This window comes from Camelina sativa, chromosome 14 (genome assembly GCF_000633955.1).
Source record: "Camelina sativa cultivar DH55 chromosome 14, Cs, whole genome shotgun sequence".
Classification (NCBI taxonomy): Eukaryota; Viridiplantae; Streptophyta; class Magnoliopsida; order Brassicales; family Brassicaceae; genus Camelina; species Camelina sativa.
In genome coordinates, this window is record NC_025698.1 from 18451039 (window position 1) to 18472081 (window position 21043).

The 21043-nt window shown below is 36.5% G+C and overlaps 5 protein-coding genes and 1 long non-coding RNA gene across 6 annotated transcripts; 3 read left to right on the plus strand and 3 right to left on the minus strand.

Moving 5' to 3' along the window:
• Positions 330–1934, plus strand: LOC104741916 (protein FATTY ACID EXPORT 4, chloroplastic-like). Its single transcript, XM_010462844.2, has 4 exons — positions 330–604; positions 702–766; positions 1351–1438; positions 1546–1934. The coding sequence occupies exons 1-4, from the start codon at positions 367–369 to the stop codon at positions 1689–1691; spliced, it is 537 nt and encodes a 178-aa protein (XP_010461146.1). The 5' UTR covers positions 330–366; the 3' UTR covers positions 1692–1934.
• Positions 1924–4369, minus strand: LOC104741915 (patatin-like phospholipase domain-containing protein 4). Its single transcript, XM_010462843.2, has 7 exons — positions 3628–4369; positions 3382–3525; positions 3111–3183; positions 2912–3017; positions 2728–2824; positions 2424–2519; positions 1924–2331 (listed from the first exon to the last, which is right to left on the minus strand). Exons 1-7 carry the CDS (start codon positions 4078–4080, stop codon positions 2176–2178), a joined length of 1125 nt encoding a protein of 374 aa, XP_010461145.1. The 5' UTR covers positions 4081–4369; the 3' UTR covers positions 1924–2175.
• Positions 5445–7841, minus strand: LOC104741917. The gene is made up of 5 exons (XM_010462845.2): positions 6992–7841; positions 6771–6897; positions 6389–6676; positions 6069–6289; positions 5445–5930 (listed from the first exon to the last, which is right to left on the minus strand). Exons 1-4 carry the CDS (start codon positions 7204–7206, stop codon positions 6269–6271), a joined length of 651 nt encoding a protein of 216 aa, XP_010461147.1. The 5' UTR covers positions 7207–7841; the 3' UTR covers positions 5445–5930; positions 6069–6268.
• On the plus strand, positions 7956–10058 carry LOC104741918. Its single transcript, XR_760401.2, has 3 exons — positions 7956–8372; positions 8533–8602; positions 9597–10058. It is a non-coding gene; the product is annotated as an uncharacterized LOC104741918 (long non-coding RNA).
• Positions 12240–13097, minus strand: LOC104743750. The gene has a single exon (XM_010464798.1). The coding sequence runs from the start codon at positions 13095–13097 to the stop codon at positions 12240–12242; it is 858 nt and encodes a 285-aa protein (XP_010463100.1).
• On the plus strand, positions 16044–17311 carry LOC104741919 (protein BEARSKIN1-like). Its single transcript, XM_010462848.2, has 3 exons — positions 16044–16355; positions 16455–16723; positions 16817–17311. The coding sequence occupies exons 1-3, from the start codon at positions 16193–16195 to the stop codon at positions 17309–17311; spliced, it is 927 nt and encodes a 308-aa protein (XP_010461150.1). The 5' UTR covers positions 16044–16192.

Consider the following 21043-nt stretch of genomic DNA (forward strand, 5'->3'; position numbering starts at 1 on the left):
CATTGTGAAGTTATTCAAAATTGTATCCTGAATCTATATTAGTTTAATCGAGATTACCTGAAATAAACAAAATTATTAAAAGAGTTGATAATAACCCAAACCAAATTTAGTTTTTGGTTTAAACTGACAGTCGAACCCATCTCTATTTTTTTTTCTATTATATAGTAAAAAATAGAAAAAACCATTGGAAATAGTGGAACCAATACATGCCCAAAATTAACCAAACCAAATCGATTTTTAGTGCCCAAATTTATAAACCGAATCGCACCGATTAAACCGAAGCCGTAAGTAAGTGAAAACGCTGAGTTTTGTCATATTTGATCCATTTTTATACTCTTTGACTGGCGAGACCCACTCGGTGAAGCAATGTCGTCTCTTTCGCTAACGTTGTTACCTTCTCCGTCTTTGGTATCGGTGAGGAGCACTAAACTTGGGCGGAGTGTCAGTAACGGTGGCCGGAATTGGTCAAAACTCACTAGATTGTTGGAGAAATCGAAGAGCAGACGAAATTGTGGTCTCTGCTGCAAGGCGGAGCTGTCAGAGCTAACTCCAGTCGCCTCTGCTGCTTATGGTGTTCTTCTTCTAGGAGGCGGTCTCTTCGCCTGTAAGTTACTGATCTCATGGTTCTAACGTTTTAGCTGGACTTCGTTTTTGGGCTCAATTCAACTAAAAATTTGAACTTTTTGTTCCTCAAATTGAAGATAGCAAATCTGGAAGCAAAGGTTCTCTCTTTGGTGGTTTGACCGGTTCTGTTCTTATGGCATCTGTAAGATCTCTCTCTCTCTTTCTCTCTCTTTGTTTGTTTCTAGTTGCTGCATTGTCTGTTTAATCTGAACTTGTCCTTTGAGGAAGCTAGTGAGGAATTAAGTGCACTAATGAAGCTAGTTTTGTTTAAGTTCATTGAGAAAATGGTGTTTTTGTCTCTTTAGAGAGAGGAGGCTTAAGAAACTATCTAAATCTTAACAGTTGATCTGTCATAATCTTCAGATGATGTAGCATACCCCTGTTCCTTTAAACCATATTAATTGAATTATTAGAAGGTGGTTGTTTGATTCTCTTATATGCCTTTTTACCTTGTAAAATGAGACCCCCTCTTGGTCAGTAATATTTTTGAAGGTCTGATCAACCTTAATAAGTTCGGAAGCTTGTCTGATCAACCCCTGTTTGTTTTCTATGTTAGCTGGTGTATTGTATCTTCCTGATTGTGTTCCTCCAAAGTTTGTCTTCTACAAAAACCTTCGTTTCTCATTTGTGCTCTGTGTTTCGGTTCTATGATCAATAACTGCATAAGTGAAAGCATCCACATCTTCTTGTTCAACTGAGCATTCCAATGTTTGGATTTCTATATAGGCTTACTTCCTTACTAAATCGCCAGAGACAAGAGTTCTTGGTGACACCATAGGACTTGGCGCTGCCTTCCTCTTCTCTTCCGTCTTCGGTAAGCTCCTCTTAAGATGTGCTTTAATGTTTGCACATATTTGAATTGTGCAGCAGATCTCTTCTCATCGCATGGGATTTTCTGTTCTGTCTACAACTTTCTTGCAGGATTTCGTTTAGCATCTTCCCGGAAACCAGTGCCAGCAGGACCGCTACTACTCCTTTCTGTCGGCATGTTGTCCTTCTTTGTAATGGCGTATATGCACGACAGTTTACCTCCTATATACGTACCTGATCCGTTACCTTTACCTTAGCCTAGATGAGAGCATTTGGTTGATAACCTGAGAGGAAAGCTCTCAAAAGTATGAATCAAGAACAGTTTTTGCTTTTTTTCCCCACACCAATAAATTGCAAAGCTGTGTGAAGCTAATGTGGAGAGAATAATTTTTGTTTCATATGCATCTCCATTCAAGAATTTGTTAGTGACTTTGTTTGATGTTGAAATGATCCAAATATAAAGTTTGATGTTGAATGATCCAAAAGAGAAAGTTATAATATTTTGTGGACCATACTATTGAGAATCGTTGGGTCCTAATAGCTTCCCTTACAACTTACAAGCACATTTTTTTATGAACTCCATCTGAAAGTGATGTACCATATGCTTTGTTTGATCTAAGAACTACAACTTTTCGTGACTTTTAAAACCAGCTAGCTTTTCGAGACTATCAGAATCTATTGTAGCGCAAATAAATTTGACTAATTACGGTTATTGTAATATAGTATTGAGTTCGTGTGTTCTTAAGTAGCAGTAATCTCTTGAGGAGTGGGAGTATCGTCATACACCAGTTCCTCAACTGGATTCATCTCAGCCCACGTAGCTGCATCTGCATATCCCAGCTCAAACAGCTTTTCCAACACGTCATCTTCTGCTGGCTCCAGTGCCCAATTTAATAGCTAAGTATCAGGAAAACCAAGATTAACACACTAACTCTCAAAAGAGAAAGATAATAATCTCATTAGAGATTTAAAAGAAACTGAGCACTTACTTGTCTAGCTGTTGCCCTGTTTAAAGGGTTGCAATCTGGGCAGATCTCAATACCCTTTAGTTTGAAATTACTTGCGGAAAATGCACAAACTCGAACCTGCGAAAGATTGATGCAGAAAGTTCATTCAGCTCCATGGAACATATACAGAAGTTAAATGGATTGAACACATACAAAAGGGCTTCCAATATTTGGAAAAGGCCACACACACTCTTTAGCAGCTCAAAGATACGTAATGAACAGCTGACAAGCAGGCGCCTAAGATAAAGAAAATGAGAACAAAACAACACAACAGTCATGTACATACTGTTTTAGCAGCAGCTGTTGGTGGCATAAACAATGTCAAGCCTCCATCAACACAAACTCGATTACGAAACATCGTTGCAGGTCTTGGTGCAAGATATCTGCATGTGTTTTTAATTCTGTTTGTTAAAGTTTTGTTCTCCCAAAAAATCTGAAAGTTTCAAAAGCAAAAAAGAGTGATATTTTACCCTGGAATAAAAGAAGAAGTGAAAATTGCATTGATCAGATCGCTCTTGGAGTCGAACTGATCCACTAGTAAACCTCTAGGTCTCCAAAACACCTGTGTGATGGCAACTACAATACAGTCGAATGATCAACAACGTCAGACCCGAAGACAAGTCAGGCATGACAAATACAAATTGAAAGAAAGAAAAAGTTGTTCCTCACCGCGAATTCTCCCGTTGGACCTAATGTGAATATCATCTGGCAGTAACCTCTCCATGGATTCTCTGAGGACAGCCTAAAACAACAGGAACTTGTATGAACAGCTTTATAATGTAACGTAAAGCCAAACTCCTCACAGCAAATAACAATATACTCTAAAGCTAGGTAGATGATTTGATTGATATACAAAAAAGAGCAGCAACACCTAGGAACTTATACAACTCCATGGCTCTAAACATTTGTAAATGTACTGAGAAAGAAGAAGGCTCATTACCCCAAGACGGAACGCAGTGCCATTGCGTCGACAATCATCAGCAAGCTCCTTAGTAGCGTCAAGAGCTTCTCGCATAGAGGCTCCTGAGGTTATCACAGCACAGACAATAGCACCAGCAGAAGATCCTGCTAAAGGAGTAGTTTCCTAAATCAAACACACAACAAACAAAAATCATGTTCTTTCCTCAAAATCATAATGGTTTATATAATAAACACAATCAATTCATGAACAAAAAAAATGAAGCACCTTGATGTAACCCTTTTCAATTAACAACTGAGCAACGCCAAGATGATAAGGAAACAAAAGACCAGCAGCAGAGAAACTAAACCCAGGACTTGTAATGACTCTCCTCTCTTTCTCCGCTTCAACATCCTTAATCCTTTGTTCCCATATCACCGCTGGCTCAATCTCATCCTCAATCACACTACCTATTCTATCTCCATCATCAACCGTCGGCGTCTTCTTCTGAATCTCCTTAGAAGACTTCAATAGTCTCGACGCAATTCCGATGAAAAGCTCACCGGTGGCAACAGCGAATGATCTCTTCTTCTCGGAATCTGTGGAAAAGTTTTGATTTTGGGGAGACCCATTGGAAGAAGAACAGCATGATAACCTAAAGGCGAGGGTTCTGGAAGAAAGGTTGAAGCTTTTTCTTGCACGGAGAGAGATGAATGGAGCGGAACGGAGAGACATCGCCATGGAATCAATGGGTCAAGCTTTGGTTTTTGGACTGGAATTTTTTCGAAAAAAGTTAGGGATTCTGAATCAATCACACGATCATCGCAGCACACAAAACACTCATGAGGATGTGACTCTGTTTGGTTTCGTGGCGAAATTAGTTTGGTGAAGTTGGAGAGGAAACACACTTAAACGATATACAAGAAGAAAACTTTGTAGGTCTCCCAAGGAAGCAACGTTTGGCGAGAGTCTCTGTTCAATCCAACTCTGTATCTAGCTTCTCTGTTTTAGGAGAGAATCTAGGAAGGGCTGATTTAGGAAGGTCAAAAGAGTAAAAACATGATTCTGATTTGATGGTTTCTGTTTCGGTTTCTGTTTCAACCATACCGAAAGTGTAATTACCTAAATTAGTCATGCCGGTCCTATCGTATCGACGAACTACTTTTTATGGATCCAACAAGAAATGTTGGCTTTAAAAGTTCAATTATCTGACAAGATTTTGGACGTCATCACGAACGAAAGAAGTAATAGTTGAGCCTTCATGTAAGAGACTAAGGGTGGAACATGAGACTGACGACACTTAGGAAAGCTTGGCCGACCTCGTTGCAACAAATGATATGTATAGTTGGTAATGTGTCATTGGTTTTACATTGGCAACGAAATGATAATCGTCGGATTTCGGTGGAAAAAGCAACTATGTTGCTTCTTTCAGGACCATAATATAGCATATCCTATACACTACAAGAAACTGGCCATATAGCCACCATTTTTCTAGGCGCTAATCAACCAAATCGGTGCTAAAATGAAAATAGCCACTGTTAGCTACCAAATATTCCGGTTGCATATGGATGGTAGCTAATTGGTTTTCGGTTGCCAATGGTTGCCACTGGTCGCCAACAGTGGCTAGATAGCCACTGGCTTGCAACGCCCAATTTCAGTAGCTAAATAGCAACCGAAAGGCTGCCATTTATTCAGTTGCGCTTGACTACTGAATTAGCCTTCAGACTAACGATAGCTATATTGCCACAGTTTTTGTTACCAGAATAAATGGTGGCTCTTTTATGCTAGCCACTATTGACTTTAATATTTTGTAGCTATATAGCCATTGTCAGCGACGTTAATAACGGTGGCTAGATGGCCACGGTTTTAGTTACAAAATAAATGGTCGCCCTTTGACGCTAGCCACTGTTGGAGACATTACTATTTGGTGGCTATACAGTGACGATTAGCCACCTTTATATTCAGTGGCGTTTAGCTACAGAACTGGAACCAGATTAATATATCTAAATTGGTGGCTATTTTATCTTAGCCACTGTTTGGCCCTACGAAGTTGGTCGCTTATGGCAACCTATTTAGAATAAAATATATCCAAAAGACATTCTACATTCATCCAAAAGACATTCTGATCCAAGCATACATAATATGTTTTAAGGTTTTTTCACATTCAAAAGAGATTACAAAACATGCATGTTCCGATTAGACACAATGAAAACAAAATTGATAAATTTGATAGAGAAATTGAAGTCATTATTACTCAAGTCAACGGCTGAGATGTTACTGGTGAGTGGTTCCCTGGCTGATGTACTGGTGTGGTAGGAGACTGGTAACATGGCTGCTGTAAAGGAATGGTAGTTGGCATTCTTGTTATTGTCTGAACCAAGATGTTCAGAGAGGCTTGAAGTGTGTCAAACTTGCCACTAAGGGTGGCAACATGGTCACCAAGGGAGGAGACGGTGGTTTTCATCTCCACAAACTCTGTCTCCAAGTGATTTTTGGCATGAGGGACATGGTGTGGAAGACTGCAAAGCCTCACCACGATGATGATGCACGGACCCTATGCCAAACCGGTATCCCTTGACCACCGGTACTTGCTATTCAAAATAAAAAAAAATATGTCAAACATTAGTATATATTAACTTATTAAGCATGTGTCAAGAGTATTCATGAACAATTTGAGTTATTAAAATTACTAAAAGTCCATTAAAAATAGAAAAGAAGGTGATACTCACCTCACAGAAGACCTTATTCAAAAGAGTAGAAGAAGGTGCTGAAACAGCTGATGAGTCTCCTTCGTTATCATCTGAATCATGTGGTGACATTTGAGTCGCCAAGTTGTACACGTCCTCAACAATTTCCTTAGCTTTCTTGTCCACATATGTCCCATCAGATTTTGTGTCAGTCGGCTTAACCAACTCAGGGATCGAAGGCCTTACGCCATTATTTTTTCAGTCTACAAAAAAGAACATGTTGAATTATGGTTAAGTACAACAAGAGCTATCATAACTAATAAACCTATGTTACTAATCATAATTATTTGTTGATAGCTTACCATTTCATATTCAATCTTGGTAAACGGCTTTGAACCGCCAGTATGACAATGCGCTCCATAGCCAGACCGCTGTGATTTTCTTGCACCACTACACCGTTTAGACTTCTTCATTGCTGGTTTTGTGTCCCAGCGTTCTACCATCAGATTCCAATCATCATCACTAACAAAATCAGGCTTTACTCCATCTCGCTTTCCCTTGCTGATAAGGTTTTTTAGCAACTCTTTAAGCTGCTTGCGGTATAATTTGATAACAGCGTCATGATGTTCATCTTCCCAAAAATAACGCTGCTGAGATAACAAAGCAAAGAAAAAAAATCAGAGAGGACTTAACAATATTGTAATGTTCAACAAGTACATAATTAAAATCTGGATTTAAACTTACCGCAAATCTAGACCACCATTGCTTTTGATGCTCTAGAGGGACATTACTTATACAACTCCATGGACCTTTGAAATCATTTTGGTATATCGAACTGATATCAGTCCTAACACAATCATCAAGACCAAACCTGAAAAGCTCACCAAATATAAAAAAAAATATATATAAATAATACCCTTAGCATCAGATACATATAACATTAGATAAAAGTTTGAAAAGCCCACCAAACATCCTTAGGCCGTTCTGGTCTATCTGGATGTAAACGAGGCTTTGGACGACGAGAGGGAGACGACATAATTTCATTCAAGCTCAATTGTGGAAGCTCAGCTGGGGCAGCAGGAGCAGCTGATGCTGCAGAAGAATCAACTCCTTGGCTACCTACTGATGTGGTGGAAGCGTTCCTTCGTCGAGGCACAGAACGAAATGGAACCGATCCCATATTTCTCTTTCTTGGAAACAACAACAAAAAGAACAGTAGATATACGATTAGAATGTAAATTTTAGATGCCTTAAAATAAACATCACATAACAAGAAAAAAAAACAACAATATTAGGTATGGTTTTGTTTTTAATCCAAAGCTAGCCAAAGTAAACCAGAGCAACATAAACCAAATTTGATAAATAGAGAGACAGTCGAGACCACAACAACCAAAATCGAACTAAACTTAATCGCTTGTGACCATAACAACCAAAATCAAAGGAAACTTGGTCCAAGTGACAAAATTCAGAATACAACAAAGAAAAATTAAAAAAAAAAAAAAAAAAAATTGGAACGAATGTACAAAACAAACCTTGAATTGGAAGACTACGGTTGTCAGAGATGGAATCAGGCAGAGTGTGGTCGCAGAAGTTGAGAGAAAGAGGCTTTAGTTCGTCAAAGATTCGTCAGAGAATGGGGAGAGAATCACACATACAGTCGTTCACGCTGTTTTGTAGTTAGGGTTTAAGTGGAGATAAAAAGATAAATTACTGAGGATTTTTTTAATTGGCCAAGAAATCATAGTACTAATAGCATTATAATATAGCGTTTTATGATCTTTTGCTATAGTTGATATACCTTTCAGTTTTAGATAGCGTTTGTTAGAGTGGAAACGCTGTGTTTCGTTGGTCTGATTTTTATTTTTGGAAAAACTTGTTGGAACTGTAATATACATAGCACTGTTATATTTTAAAACACTATAGATAATTAACGCGGAAAATTAATTCATTTGCCGGCTAAGTATTTGGGTTAAAAACATAAAAAAATCAAAGGGGCTAAGAAATTTTTGTTCTCCCCCTCAATGGCTCAATCCATTGTTTCACTTAAGTTTATTTTTCTTACTATCTCTGTTTATCTTCTCAAAACAACCTTTCAACTCTTGTTAACTCTTTCATTACCAGTTCACCAGATTTAGAATCAAGTTTCTCCCCCCCTCCCCAACAAAATCCCTAACCTAGATTCAAAGCCACATGAGTCTTCTTCCTCTTATCCACCGAGCAAAACCCTAGTTACAGCTTCTTCATTAAATACAGATCTGTATCATGTTGTTGCCCTCCTATTCACTCTCCGTTTCGAAATCAAACCATAGCCAACGTTGATGCAAGCGAGATAGAGATTCACTCAAGGTATATAAGAAGATCCGTCTCAGTTTTGCTCGAAACAACACCGTAGCCGCCAACACTTTCTCTGACTCTTCCTCTGCTTACTCCGATTGAAAAACCTATTTTTTTTGGAGTTTAAAAAAAAAATTGTCATTTATTTGTTTTTGTTTGTTTTCTTTGAAAGGGGTATGAGAAATTGAATCGACAAGGTTCACGGTGGCTAGATTAATGGATCTAGACAGAGTAACTAAGAGGTTTGTTTTCTTGTTTTATTGAGTTTTATTGAATTGATTTAGCATTTCTTTAAATGATGTAGAGTAAAACTTCTATAAATTAATAATATTGGAACTAAGACATTTTATTAATTTATAGTGATATTAATTTATCTATAAATTAATAATAATTATTTTATAGTGTAAATTAATAATTATTATTTTATAGATATATTTTTAATTGTTTATTTTTTAAAAAATTATGAATTGGAACAACTATAGCAAAATAAGATTAAACTTTCGGATGTTATAAATTTTATGGTTTAGGAATTGAACTTGTAATATTTCGAAAGCACTATTTACAATAAATTACAAATATTATAGACAAATTGACTTATACACATGAGACACATAAATTCAAATCTATGAATAATAATATCAATTCTCCTATTTTAATAATCTGTCAAATTATCAAATTGTAAATGATGCATATCTAAAAATTAAAACTTTAAATTTAATTATTTGTATGACATGTTATAAAATATTTTAGAGATATCATTATAGGTTGAAAATACAACATTACAATTGTTCTATAGAATTGAGCTTTAGGAGAAACATACACTATTATATCTATATATATATATATATATATATAAATTTACATAATTATTAATTTATGATATTATTGGGACCATATTTTATAAGGAGATTTCGAAAAAATTATTATCTTATTATCTTATCGAATATTGTTAATTTTTACACTGACCCGACTTGGGACCAGCAAAATTTATTAATTTATAGTGTTTATTAATTTATAGAGTATTAATTTATAGAGGTTTTACTGTATGTGTTACGGATCTGTTAGTGGAGAATGAGCAGCTAATTTTAAGAGTTGTTTATATTCCTCCCCTTTTCTTCATTGTAACCATGTAAGATGGAGGTGGATTTCTGTTTAAAACCCTTGAATTGCTTTGTTGTTTCATCGTTTGAGAATTCTTAAGTTCTTCTATGCAAGATTGTTTTTGTCTTTTGGTAGGTGTCTCAGATGAAGTGTTACAGGCTGGTTACGCCGGAGTAATACAAGCTCCATGGTACGTATTAGTGTAGATTTGCATTAGTCTCTCGTAATTCCGATGTGTTCATAAGGTTATTGGGGCGGTAAGTGGTTTAAAGAACTCAACGGTGAGCTCGATCTCCTTCGTGTCGCCGAAGTGTTCGGTACTCAAAACAAGTGTTTCTATGTTAACATGGGAAAGTGACGTCTGTCTCAACAAGCTAGTCTCTGGCGAAGTTATTTGTGACCACAAAAGGTTTTACGACACCGTTGGTTTGATTCGTTTGAAGTAAGAAGACATGTGCTGAGTGAAGCCTGATAATTTGAAGTGATTACAAGTCATGGTGAAGATGGAAACATGTAAAGTTTGTAAAAAGTTGTTGCTTGCGTTTATTTGAACTTATGCGTGTGTCTTTGTGACAATTAATAACGTGTTTTGATATATACCATCTCTAAAATAAATCTAGAATTCTATTATACATCGAATCAAATTAGTATAAAATAATAAATAAAAAAATTACATTTATTAAATATAACAATTCCATTTTAATATACTAATAACAGAAAAATACGTTATTATAGAATATTTAATTGCAGATGAATAAATGCTATTGTATACGATAATACAATAACATAATAAAAAAACGTTATCTAAAGTGTCTGACCTACAATGACGGGAGCAAATATAGCGTTTGTTAAAATGTTATAGTATCGATAGATGGCGTTATTCAGACGCTATTAAAACTCAAAATTCTTGTAGTGTTACGTAATCTCTACACCACTGAGCAAATTGTACATCTTTTGCATTATTGATGGCATTGTCGGTAATATCTGGATTGTACAAACGCAGATATTCTTCAAACATCCTTTCATATGGAGCTATCTCTTCGCAATTTAACAATATAAATGTTTGAAGAACGTGGGCATCTTGTTCTGAAAGCCAACCTTTCCCAAAACTCCCACTAACACGTCCAATGGGTTGAAAAATTGTTGGAACTCCCAGATAAGCATAGCTCATTTGAATTTCACCCTCAGCTTCACAGTGACGATCACGCTGTTTTGTGATTACATTAGGAGCAAAATAATGCGACTGAAAATTGGATATTTCTTCATTCACACATTCATCAACTATAGAACCTCCAATTCTTGCTTTATTTTTAGCCTTTTCTTCAAATGACTCATAAACCGTTCAAATGGATACATCCACCTGTATTGTATTGGACCTCCTAATTCAGCTTCAACAGGCAAGTGAACAGGAAGATGCTCCATAACATCAAAAAACGATGGAGGGAAGATTTTCTCCAAATTGCATATCTTAACAGCTATATTTTCTTTCAACAAAGAAATGTCATCCGTTTTTAATGTTCTTCCACATAAATCCCGAAAAAACAGAGCAATATCTGATATGGCCGTGTGTACATTCTTGGGGAGAAGCTCTGCAAATGTAATAGGGAGTATTCGCTGCATTATCACGTGGCAGTCATGGCTTTTTAGCCCAGTAAGCTCGCCGTTGTCAATATTGACGCAACTTGAAACGTTGGAAACATATCCATCGGGAAATTTTATATCATTTTTCAACCAACTGAAAAAGATCTCTTTACCCTTTTTTGATAGCCTAAAATTTGGTACAAGGGCTTTACCATTTGGTAGAATCTCTAAATCCATACGATTACAAATCCTTGGTAAATCTTTCCTCGATTTTAAGCTATCTTTTGTCCTCTTAGGCACATTCAAAATTGTGTGCATGACATTGTCTAAAAAGTTCTTCTCGGTATACATAACATCAATATTATGACGAAAAAGTTTATCTGTCCAATAAGGCAAGTTCCAAAGTATACTCTTCTTCACCCGATAATCACCATAGCAATCAATAGAACGATGAGGATTTTCATGTCCTCTGCCCCACATTCGATCGTTCTTTCTAAGCCTTCAATTTGGTTAATCCTCGTAGTATATTTCTTCACCCGTTAACCATGTTGGTGGCTTGTCGTTGATCACCGTGTTCTTACAAAAAGATCTAATGTTTTTGTGATAAGAATGATCAGTTGGCAGAAATGCACGATGACAATCAAACCAACTATGTTTCCTACCGTTAGGTAACCAAAAGGAATTTGTCTCCTCTAAACAATAAGGACAAGCTAATCGCCCATGTGTCGACCACCCTGATAACATGGCATAAGCTGGAAAATCACTAATAGTTCACATTAGTGCAACATGCATCACAAAATTCTGTTTCCTAGACACATCATATGCACTTACCCCACTTATCCACAAATCCTTCAATTCCTCTATCAACGGTTGCAAAAAAATATCTAACCCTTTCTTTGGATGCTCCAGTCCAGGAACTAAAACAGATAGAAAGAGATATTCTCTCTTCATGCACACACGAGGTGGCAAGTTATATGGAGTGACTATAACAGGCCATACAGAATGGTTCTTACTATGCATACCACCAGGATTGAATCCATATGTTGATAGTCCTAAATAGACATTCCGAGGTTCCAAGGCAAAATTAGGATATATCTGGTTAAAGTGTTTCCATGCAGCACCATTTTAAGAATATTGCATTTCTCCTTCAGGAGTTACATGTTCAACGTGCCATCTCATATTTGATGCTGTCTGTTCTTATTGGTACAATCGCTTTAATCGATTAGCGATAGGGAGGTAAAACATCTTCTGTTTTGGAATTTTCTTCCCAGGACCTTCTCTAGGATGATACCGATCTTTTCCGCAAAAACGACATGTCGTTAGTTCTTTATCTGAACCCTTCCAAAAAAGCATGCAATAATCTTCACATACATCAATCATGTAAAATGGCATCCCCAATGCTTTCGCCATCTTCTTTGTGTCATAGTAAGATTTCGATGCTTTATTACCATGTGGTAGATACTCTTTGAACGTCTGTGATATTGCATCCACACAAACTTCAGAAAGGTTATGCTCTGTCTTAATATGCATAAGACGAGCTGATAAAGATAACATAGACAATCCTTCTTCACATCCCTCGTATATTGGTTCTTTTGCAGCCGCCAACATTTGAAAAAAATGGTTCGAATCACCAGTTGGTTCTTCTTGAGCTGCATGAAACTCAGGCTGCATTTCCGGAAAAGCATCTTGTACCATGTGTACATACGTATAACTGTCACCTTCGTGATGACCACCTTCGTGATGCCCAATATCTTCATAATTTGTAAACTGATTTGCATCTTCCGTTTGAACGACACTCGTTGAAGTTTCACCGCCAACAGTTTCTCCGTGTGACGACCAGAAATAGTAGTTCTCCGTGAAGCCTCTCGTATATAAGTGATTTCCCACCGTGTTTGCATCAAGACGCTTCCTATTTTTACATTGAGTACAAGGACACAACATAGTTCCTTTCTCAATATAAGAAGACTCCTTTTGTGCACAATTGAAAAACGTGTTTAATCCTGCAAAAAAGACATCAGAAACACCCTGCTTCACCGGATCTAATCTTTCATACATCCACCCTCTCTCAAAAAATAAATTTCGTGTAAAAGACATTTTAGCCAAAAGAATTCTTGAATTCTGTAAAAATTATTAGACATCGAAAGTAAATGAGAATCATTGTCTGCAACAAACGGTCAAAAATACAGCATATAGACACTAAACCATCTGTAGAGAACGGTCATAATTAGATCTGTTACTTCTCGCCACTGATACCATATTCCGTAGCCATAAAATTCAAATTTAGCTACCACTCACGCCACTTCCTTACGGTCGCTATCAAAAAGTAACTATATAAATATTAAAAACATTTCGACACGACAATAGCAGTGGCTAAGCAGCTACGGCGTGGCTACCGTCTTTGTTCAGTGGCTAATCAGCTACCACGAGGCTACTAGTCCGCGACTGAAATGTCCAACAATTTTGTGGTAGAGTAACAATGGCTAAATGGTAGCTTTTCAGTGGCCTTTGTGGCGACTGCGATGGAACGATGGCCGAGCAGTGGCGGATTTACTGTATTCTTGTAGTGATATATTAAAGTATATATGAGATATACTTGATACCAAAGAAAAAAAAACCTATATGTTGCTACGTTCAAGGAAGATACCACGATATGAGATGCCAATCATGTATAATCGCACTCATTTATCTTTTTATTGTAGCTCCACCGCAACAAAGTCTATCTTGTGGGTTAGGAAAAGCTAATTGAAAATAGTCACGTTAGCTGCCAATAACAGTGTGATATTCGATTAAATCATGAAGTCCTCTCTCGTTAGAGAAGTGTGAGCTTTTCGTAAAGGCGTCATAGGTTTTCAAAGTTGTTTTGGCTTTAACCATCTTGGTCTTTGTGAGAAGATCAATTCTCTTGTTACGTGAGGTAAAGTCCTCTAGTGGAATATGTGACTTCGATGCTAAGAAAAGGTTGATATCGCCTAAATCTTTGACCAAGACATGTTATGCAAGACAAGTGAAAAATTGTTGAGCAATTTTGTCACTCTTTCCAGTCAAAATTATGTCGTCTAAGTATACAAAGAAATAGTGGTGATAGATGAAGATATGTGTGGACAAAAAGACTAAAGAGTTGACAAAACCAACAACTATAAGATATATTTTGAGCTTATGGTCGCATGCACGACATGTTAGACGTCATTCATGGCTTTACTCATTTGAAATACACAATGATAAACCTAATTAGAAGGTGATGTTTGAAAATGCACAAGCTAATAGGACAACTCTTACCTTTGACAAAACCGTCATAACTCTGCTTTTTTAATCTTATGTATTTTTTAAAAAGTCTTATTTGGGTTAAATTTTTTTCCTTATAGAATTTTAATTAATAAAGAATAAAATATACATGAAAATAAATTTAAGACTTTTTTCGTGAGCTAGAATGAATAAAGATAAGGTTTGTTGGACAAAGTTTAAACAAAATATGAGTTCGCGACACGTAAAATCAAGTACTCTTTCATTAGTATGTTTTTGCGAGTTCGTCAAAATTATTGACAAACTCTGCCAGTAACAAACCTAAGATGATTTTTGAACCAGGTCAATATAACTAAAAGTTTTTTTTTTGATGGAGCAGATATGTTTGTTTCTCAATAACAATTAGGGAAATTAAAAAATTTATCCAGCTTCCTTCCTTGTACCAAGGTCCGCCCCTGGACTTTGCTAGTAGATATCTTGCAAGACAGTATATAGATTGCTCATTCTCGCCATTATGCGTCTGGAAATTGAAATATATAACCCGTCTTCTTATACTTATCAATCATTAACTTTTTATTGTTTAATAAGTAATTTAATAAATAACAAATTATTTATAATACAAAAGAACTTTTGTATGTACATTGACATTTTATTACTGTATTATACATATCCTCTTATGTATTAATTTCTATTTATCTGTTAAAACATTACATGAACCTTAATCAATTGCACAAATCAAAATTTCATGGAGTATTTTTTTAAGTAACTTACATATATTTCTTAATATGAAATTTAGAAATTATAATTTGATTTAGTATATTTTATCATTAAAAATATTTAAAACTTTAAACACTTTACCATAAAACATATTACTATCATCAAAATTATGAAAATTTGAATATGTTTAACCACTAAAACCAACATATTTATTATTTCCACAGAATAATTATAATAACCTTATGTAATTAGGCTCAAATTAAATCTCACAATTCACCTTACTCACGACACGAACATCATATGTTAGAAATAGTACATTAATCGTATGTCAACGTACATATACCATCGCCGCAAGTCTTCCATGTGCGATGCATGCGCGGGACTTATCTCAAAATTTCAAATCCCCTTTATTCATTGAGTTCATAAATCCATTTCTATAATGGTTGCTTAAGTCAATGAACATGAATCAAAGAATCAATGCTTAAAAGTTAGACAAACCAAACAAATCAGAAAATATCGCAAAAAATTGACAAATACAATTGGTCAATTGGCCCCATTGTCCACTGCATGTCATATCACAAGTTCCCTCCATGCATGTTTTTTAAAAAACTATAGCCATCTTAATTAGATTCATATTAAATGCTAACCAAACTTCACACATATACACACACAAAATGGACCGTATAATCAGAATTGGAGTTCCCCATATGGAAATTTTTTTCCTACTTTGACGTAAACCTTTGCTTACGGAACAATTTAATTCAACACGGATTCGTTATTAATAACTTAACAGAATGATAATTATATTTCCAAATTCACCGGGATCATTCGTTTTATAAAATGAATAAACAAGTAGCTAGGGTCAACGTTCACGCAAGTGTAATACGGCTTAAATGCTGTGGAAGAGTCTTGCTTTTCAGTTTTCACGATAGCTTTTTGAAGCTTCTCCGGCGGCGTTGTCACCGGCCGTCAACTTCTTCATCATCATACTATTAACTCTTTAAATTATTTAATTTGTGATAATAGAGTTGACGATTACGTGTGTGTAATCTCTCTTAGGATTTTCTCTAACGTCTCTATATATAAACCAAGAACAAGAAGAGTGCTTCAAACAAAAGGCAGATCATTGTAATCAAGATCTCTATTCTAAAGCTTTGTACTCAAACAAACACTGATCATTACAAAACCGGAAAATGAGTTCGTCTAACGGAGGAGTACCACCAGGTTTTCGGTTTCATCCAACGGACGAAGAACTTCTTCATTACTACTTGAAGAAGAAGATTTCTTATGAAAAGTTCGATATGGAAGTCATCAAGGAGGTTGACTTGAACAAGATTGAGCCGTGGGATTTACAAGGTACGTTCATTGATTAATAAACATACCATTATAATCTAATTCTCCCATTAGTTACTATACATGTACTCTTTTTTTTTTTGTGTGTGTGTGTGTGTGTAGATAGATGCAGAATAGGATCAACGCCGCAAAACGAGTGGTATTTCTTCAGCCACAAGGATAGGAAATATCCGACAGGTTCAAGGACGAACCGTGCGACCCACTCAGGTTTCTGGAAGGCGACGGGACGTGACAAATGCATAAGAAACTGTTACAAGAAGATAGGCATGAGGAAGACTCTTGTATTCTACAAAGGAAGAGCTCCTCACGGCCAAAAGACTGATTGGATCATGCATGAGTACCGTATTGAGGACACTGACGATGACCCTAGTGTATGTATCTATCTCTTATTCATTACAAAATTGTTAAAGCGGGTCCATTTTTTATTTTAACGGATGTGCCAATTATCTATAAAAATAATGCAGGAAGATGGATGGGTTGTTTGTAGAGTGTTCAAGAAGAAGAATCTGTTCAAAGTTGGGAATGATGTTAGCTCAAACATCAACAACAGTAGGCTTGAGGCTCGTAGCTTCATCCGTAGAGAAAGCTCTTACCAAGGAATCTCAATGTTTGAGCTTAACAAGCCTGAAGAAATCGGTCTACATCAATACCCTCAACCACCAATGTTTCAGCCTCATCAGAAGCCTCTTTCAATTGGATATGACTACTCTTTGGCTCTTCTTCCAAGGGAAAGCGAGTACCAGCAAGCGTGTGAGCCATCAGGGGTTGAGGTCGGCTCATGCAAAACAGTTGGTGAATGGGGAATGGTGAATTGTAACATGGGGAATCATGAACAGGACTCGTCTAGAGCTATGACTATGAGGTTTGAAGATGAAGGCAACAACAATTCGTCGACGGTCCAGCCACCTTCGAATCTGCTTTCATTGCGCGGTGAAAATGGATTTCTTGGGTTATTTTAAATAGATGCTAATTATATGTTAAATCTATATGCATCTCTTTCTATGTTTTCTTCTTTGAATACATATGTATCCATTTATTTCATTTTGTGATTAGGAAGCAAATTGCATCATTGATAACGTTAATAAGAAACGTATTCAACTAGTTGAAATGTAAAAAACACCAAAAAAAACACTAACTCTTAAAATGTAAAAAACATCTCTCTTCTACATTAAATGCATCAAAACACAGATTAAGAGCATCTCACATTTGAGTTGCTCTTTGAGTTGTTGTCACATTTTGGCCTCAGATTCAGATTAAAAAAACTCATTTATGAGTTCATGAAGTGGATAATCGGTGCTGTGGGAAGCAATTTGAGCAACCCCTGAGAAACGCTATGTGGCGTATGCCGATTGGTGGACGCGTAAATATAAAAAGATTATTTTTTTCCTCATTTTCTTCTTTCATTCTTCTCGACTCTCTCTCTCTTCTCTCTCGTTTGAAACGGCGATAAAACATGCGATTCATCCGAAATCAGAAAATTCAATCGAATCACATCGAATCCGTTGAATTTCCGGCTAAATCTTGAGGGTTGATGGTCTTCCGGAGGCGATGACATTCTAAATCGGCGTAACCCTAAGATTTGACGACAAACGACGACAGAGGTTTCTTTTGGTGGGACAACGACGGCGGAGGTTTCTTCTGAAGGCCTAAAGCGGACGGCGAGGTCCATCAGCTGACAAATCGGAGAGATAAGGTTCGTCTTCTCATCTTTGATTTATTGCATGTTTTTGTAATTCATCTTCGGTGGTCTTTAATTGTTAGGGTTTCATATTAATTTGATTGATTGTTAGAATGATTAATGTTTTCTGTCGATTTGACTTATTAGGCGTAGATTATGAGATTAGTTTGATGTCCAATTGATTTTGAGATTTGTTTGGAGGATTTAGGGTTTCGGTTTAATTACTCTCATTGTCTGACAGCTTTTTTTATGAATGAGTAGCTTTTTATGTTCTTGTTATCTTATGTTTGTGTTTGTGTTATAGATTGTAGATAAAACCCATGTGTTGTTCTGATCAGTAGAGTGTAAGATTAGTTTGATGTTTTGTATAAATAATTGTGTGATTAATATTGACTCTTTTGTCATATTTTGTGCGAGGTTTTCTTCAACTGGATATAACGGTTAAATGGTGAAGAGTGGTATTCATGAAGTGGACACAACGGTTGGATTGTCTAACTTGAAAAGGTATTGTCCTCTATCTTTCATATGTTGTTGTTAGGTTTTTGTCTGAGTTTGTGTTTGGGATGAATGAGTAGCTTTTTAATGTTCTTGTTCTCTTAAATTTGTCTTTGTGTTATAGATTGTGAGTTACGTGTTTAGTAGTAGAGTGATTGTTAGAATGTTTGATGTTTTTTATAAACCCGTGTGTTGTTGTTAGGGGTAGGGTGTGATCTTAGTTTGATATTTTGTATAAATAATTGTGTGAAAAGGTATGGTCCTCTAGCTTTGATATGTAAGCTGATGTTTTCTTTTTTTGCTCAAGTATTTTAAAATTTTTGAAAACCTGTTTGATGTTCTTTCAATTGTGATGGTGATATTTGTTTTGATTTTTAATAAAATAGCATAATTAAACTGGTTTATTGAGTATATGATTGTATTTGAATTTAGTATTGTCTTTAAACATCAGCTTTTGGAATACCTTTACACATAGAGATTTACTGAAAAAGTGTTTCAGTTGTCTACTCATAGAAATATATTGAAAAGTATATCTCTTTTCTACTCAACACTCATTACTCTTTACCTCAATAAACTTTTAGTTTCTTTGTCTAACCTTTAGTTTTAAAGTTAACCTAACCTTGAGTTCAATATAAACCCTCAATGTTGAACACTAACTGTAACACCCCCGAACCGTTCTAGGACTAAGAACGAATCAGACGTGTCACGTGTGATGCCCGTAGACAATCCAACCGAGGTTAATAGAACGAATCTAATACCTTAGTCAGTCCATCCGCGGGTATCGTTCCTCTCGTACACGGCCTAAGGCTTTTCAACCCGTACCGTATCCGCAAGTTGTGTTAGTCCGAACAAGACTAATATCGAGTGGAACACAAGGCTTTAATAAAAAAACTCCTTTTATTAATTTAAACCGTTGAAAACACTTACAAAGGATTGGGATCCCAGAGCCTAAGGCCCAAATCGAGTCAATAACAATAAATCTAGTTTTACAAATATTTCTTTACAAAGGCAACAAACTCTACACCGGTGTCCAACGTCCGTGCTTTCCCTAAAGGTCTCCCAACTAAGGTTACCTGAAAAACAAAAGGTAGAATCTTGAGTAATCTAAGATTACTCAGTGAGTCCGGGATCTAACAAACAACAACCCCAAACCCAATCCCCAAACAACAATCAAACACACAACACACAATCAAGATTAACAAGCAATCAAACTCCATATAGAGTATTCACAGCGGAAGCTAACTAATACAAACAAAATGGCACCACATCCATCACACTACTCACTACCAATCCTAAAGGCCTTTACTACTAATAATGCGATTCTGATTTCCCACAAGGCAATGTCTTCCAAACTTTAGCCACAAAGGCTAGAACGATCACATCCCTTCCCCAAAACCGTTTACAAGGGACCTATTCCCTTACAGCAAAATTTACTACTTCGTCAAGTAGTGCCCGGTGGTAGCGAACCGCTCTGAGCCACTGGGACAATCACGACCTCGCTATATACTAGCCATATGACTAGCACCACACTACTTACTACGAGCCTGACATCAAGTCAGTACTACTCGCAACCAGATCTACTAACATAAACAAGTTAATCAAGCAACAACAAGATTAACTAATAACAATCAATCAATCAATCAACAAACAAGCAATGAAACAATCAATATGAAACAATTAAACAACACACACAACGCCCGGTTATCATGTTAATAATTACCGATTATTGACCATGAACAACCAAGCAGCATAACGGCTATACCAGCGATAGCCTAACCTCATAAAATTGCCTAAGCAACTTCACAACAACAAACAGATCTCGAAACTATACCAAGTATAGTTCCTAAACCTCAAACAAAATTCACAAAATGAAAATAGATCAAGCAAGGATGCTAGATCTAAACCAACCAAACAAATAGATCTCACACAAAGACGTAGATCTAACTATCATGCACAAGTATTAACATACAACCTCAATCCTAAACTCATACATCAAATAAAATCCTAATCATGTGCTACTACACATGCTTTGGTACTCACCTTGGCCTTAACGCCGAGAAAACGACTTTCTACCCTTGCCCGCCCATTGATCTCGATCCGACTAGTTTTTTCCAAGGATGGATCTAAGCTTCGGACCGAACCAAAAACTTAGAAAAATATTCCAAAAAGAATAAGAGACTAAGGGCAGGACTTACTTACCGGAAACCCGACCACGACTCTCGACTCAACCAACTTCTACCCGATTCACCTCCACAAGCTCAGCGATATAACTAACTATCTAACTATTCTAAGGTCGGATTTTGGTGGAAGCTAATGAACTAAAGCTAGGATTTCGTGGCTTATATATAGGGAGAGGAGTCTTAGCCTCCAAGCTAAGGTAAGCGAGAGGTGGCGGATAAGCATTATCCAAAAGCTTATCCTTATCCACTTCCATTCTTATCCAAACCCAAGCTTGTGCCAACTTACACTCAACACACGCCATTCCCATCCAAAAGTGTGGCACCTCGTGGTCAGCACA

Coding starts and splice junctions, on each gene's coding strand:
- LOC104741916 (XM_010462844.2), top strand. CDS start 367: ATGTCGTCTCTTTCGCTAACGTTGTTACCTTCTCCGTCTTTGGTATCG. Junction 767..1,350: donor GTTCTGTTCTTATGGCATCT/GTAAGATCTCTC, acceptor ATTTCTATATAG/GCTTACTTCCTTACTAAATC. Junction 1,439..1,545: donor CCTCTTCTCTTCCGTCTTCG/GTAAGCTCCTCT, acceptor ACTTTCTTGCAG/GATTTCGTTTAGCATCTTCC.
- LOC104741915 (XM_010462843.2), bottom strand. CDS start 4,080: ATGGCGATGTCTCTCCGTTCCGCTCCATTCATCTCTCTCCGTGCAAGA. Junction 3,526..3,627: donor TTGAAAAGGGTTACATCAAG/GTGCTTCATTTT, acceptor TGTTTGATTTAG/GAAACTACTCCTTTAGCAGG. Junction 3,184..3,381: donor GCACTGCGTTCCGTCTTGGG/GTAATGAGCCTT, acceptor CTGTTGTTTTAG/GCTGTCCTCAGAGAATCCAT.
- LOC104741917 (XM_010462845.2), bottom strand. CDS start 7,206: ATGGGATCGGTTCCATTTCGTTCTGTGCCTCGACGAAGGAACGCTTCC. Junction 6,677..6,770: donor AATGGTGGTCTAGATTTGCG/GTAAGTTTAAAT, acceptor TTGTTATCTCAG/CAGCGTTATTTTTGGGAAGA. Junction 6,290..6,388: donor CCAAGATTGAATATGAAATG/GTAAGCTATCAA, acceptor TCTTTTTTGTAG/ACTGAAAAAATAATGGCGTA.
- LOC104743750 (XM_010464798.1), bottom strand. CDS start 13,097: ATGTATGAAAGATTAGATCCGGTGAAGCAGGGTGTTTCTGATGTCTTT.
- LOC104741919 (XM_010462848.2), top strand. CDS start 16,193: ATGAGTTCGTCTAACGGAGGAGTACCACCAGGTTTTCGGTTTCATCCA. Junction 16,356..16,454: donor TGAGCCGTGGGATTTACAAG/GTACGTTCATTG, acceptor GTGTGTGTGTAG/ATAGATGCAGAATAGGATCA. Junction 16,724..16,816: donor ACACTGACGATGACCCTAGT/GTATGTATCTAT, acceptor AAAATAATGCAG/GAAGATGGATGGGTTGTTTG.